Below are 1438 nucleotides of genomic sequence, written 5' to 3'. Positions count from 1 at the left end.
AGGACTCAATAGAGGTGGGGAAGCTGACGGTGAAAGAAAGAAAGGTTTTTGCTGCGGAGTCACTTATTGGAAAATGCCAACTGACCAGTTACAGACCATTGGACAGGGAAGCAAAACTCTCATTTGCATCTTATTTACAAAAACTGGACATCCATCTTCTCCTGGATATTCATTGACTCCAATCATCCATTGCTCAAAACCAAGCAAATGCTACAAAGCGACTCCACAAATTCCGCAGCAGATCTCTCTTTTCAAGAGACGCAAAGCGAATTTACAAGAACAAAACATACTACTCGCATGCCTCCCCCTCAGTATTATCGCCGGTACAGTCCTAAACATCCGATCCAACAGTTCACTGACGTATGCACATCGAAATGCATCCGAATTCCATGGTCGAAGTACACAACAATGCCAGTATTCAAAGAAGACCTGGGAATATAATTCTAAAACAAACCGAGAAATATTCCTTTTCAGCAACGTACATTATTTTTCACTGTTGCCACTCGCCGTCTGAAAACAATACATGAATCCCGAAGCCAGTGGACGCCATTCAGTTTATGCCAACGCAGAACCTATTGTTTCAAAATTTCTACACCGCCTCAACTACGGGAACATCATCATACTTACAAAACCCCTCCATTGTTGCCCCTCAGGACATCTGACTCTTCCGAAGGTTGGACACTATTGTGGTTTGTAGTGGTGCCCAGAGAAATTCGCCTCGATAGACGGCTAAGAAAGCTGAAAACTACAGCTAACCATCTTGCCTGCTGTCAACCGTCATCAAATATCGCTCGATATGTTCATGCTCCTCTTTAGTTATCTCCAGTAACCAAAGCACTGGCACAGTGTCGGATTTCCTCCTAAGGGTAGAGATGACAAAGTGTCGGTGTTTTGAGCATGACCACATGTGCCAATTTTGTCCGCTGCAAACGTATGACACCAGACGACTCATCGAGTTTGGCAGCCATTTTGAGAGCCTAGCGCAGGCAGGAGTAGTTGAAGTTGAAACAGAAGGATTCATCTTCCGGAAACATGATACCCGCAAACTAAGGGATCATCAGCTCCGCTGTTTTCTGTACATACAGATAATGGCAACGCCAGTGCCTCCACGGCACACTATCGTCGAAGTTTGCGTCAGTGTTGCAGAACACATGGAGGTGGCTAAAGAACAATCTACAGAGACGCAACACGACCCACAGTGCAACAATCTTCCAGCAGATCTTGTCGGCCGGTTGGGTAGTGCCTCCAAACACAATGGGACTGCATTTAGCTATAATCTGCGGAAGAAATAACTTATATGTACAGTAATAAGTCAATAAATGCTTCTTCCAGATTCAGCTGTTTCATTCCAGATGTTTTCCATGTGTTATGTACATTTTTGCCCCATAGCTCTCCGCAGCTTCATGCATATATATATATATATATATATATATATATA

At 43.7% G+C, this 1438-nt stretch overlaps 1 protein-coding gene across 1 annotated transcript; it reads left to right on the top strand.

Moving 5' to 3' along the window:
• Positions 1–905: 905 nt before the first annotated feature.
• On the top strand, positions 906–1292 carry T265_03068 (hypothetical protein; the record flags this gene model as incomplete). Its single annotated transcript, XM_009167473.1, has 1 exon — positions 906–1292. One exon carries the CDS (start codon positions 906–908, stop codon positions 1290–1292), a length of 387 nt encoding a protein of 128 aa, XP_009165737.1.
• Between the last annotated feature and the right edge of the window lie 146 nt (positions 1293–1438).

The sequence above is a fragment of the Opisthorchis viverrini genome, assembly GCF_000715545.1.
Source record: "Opisthorchis viverrini unplaced genomic scaffold opera_v5_42, whole genome shotgun sequence".
Lineage (NCBI taxonomy): Eukaryota > Metazoa > Platyhelminthes > Trematoda > Opisthorchiida > Opisthorchiidae > Opisthorchis > Opisthorchis viverrini.
This window is presented reverse-complemented; position numbering and strand designations above follow the sequence as displayed.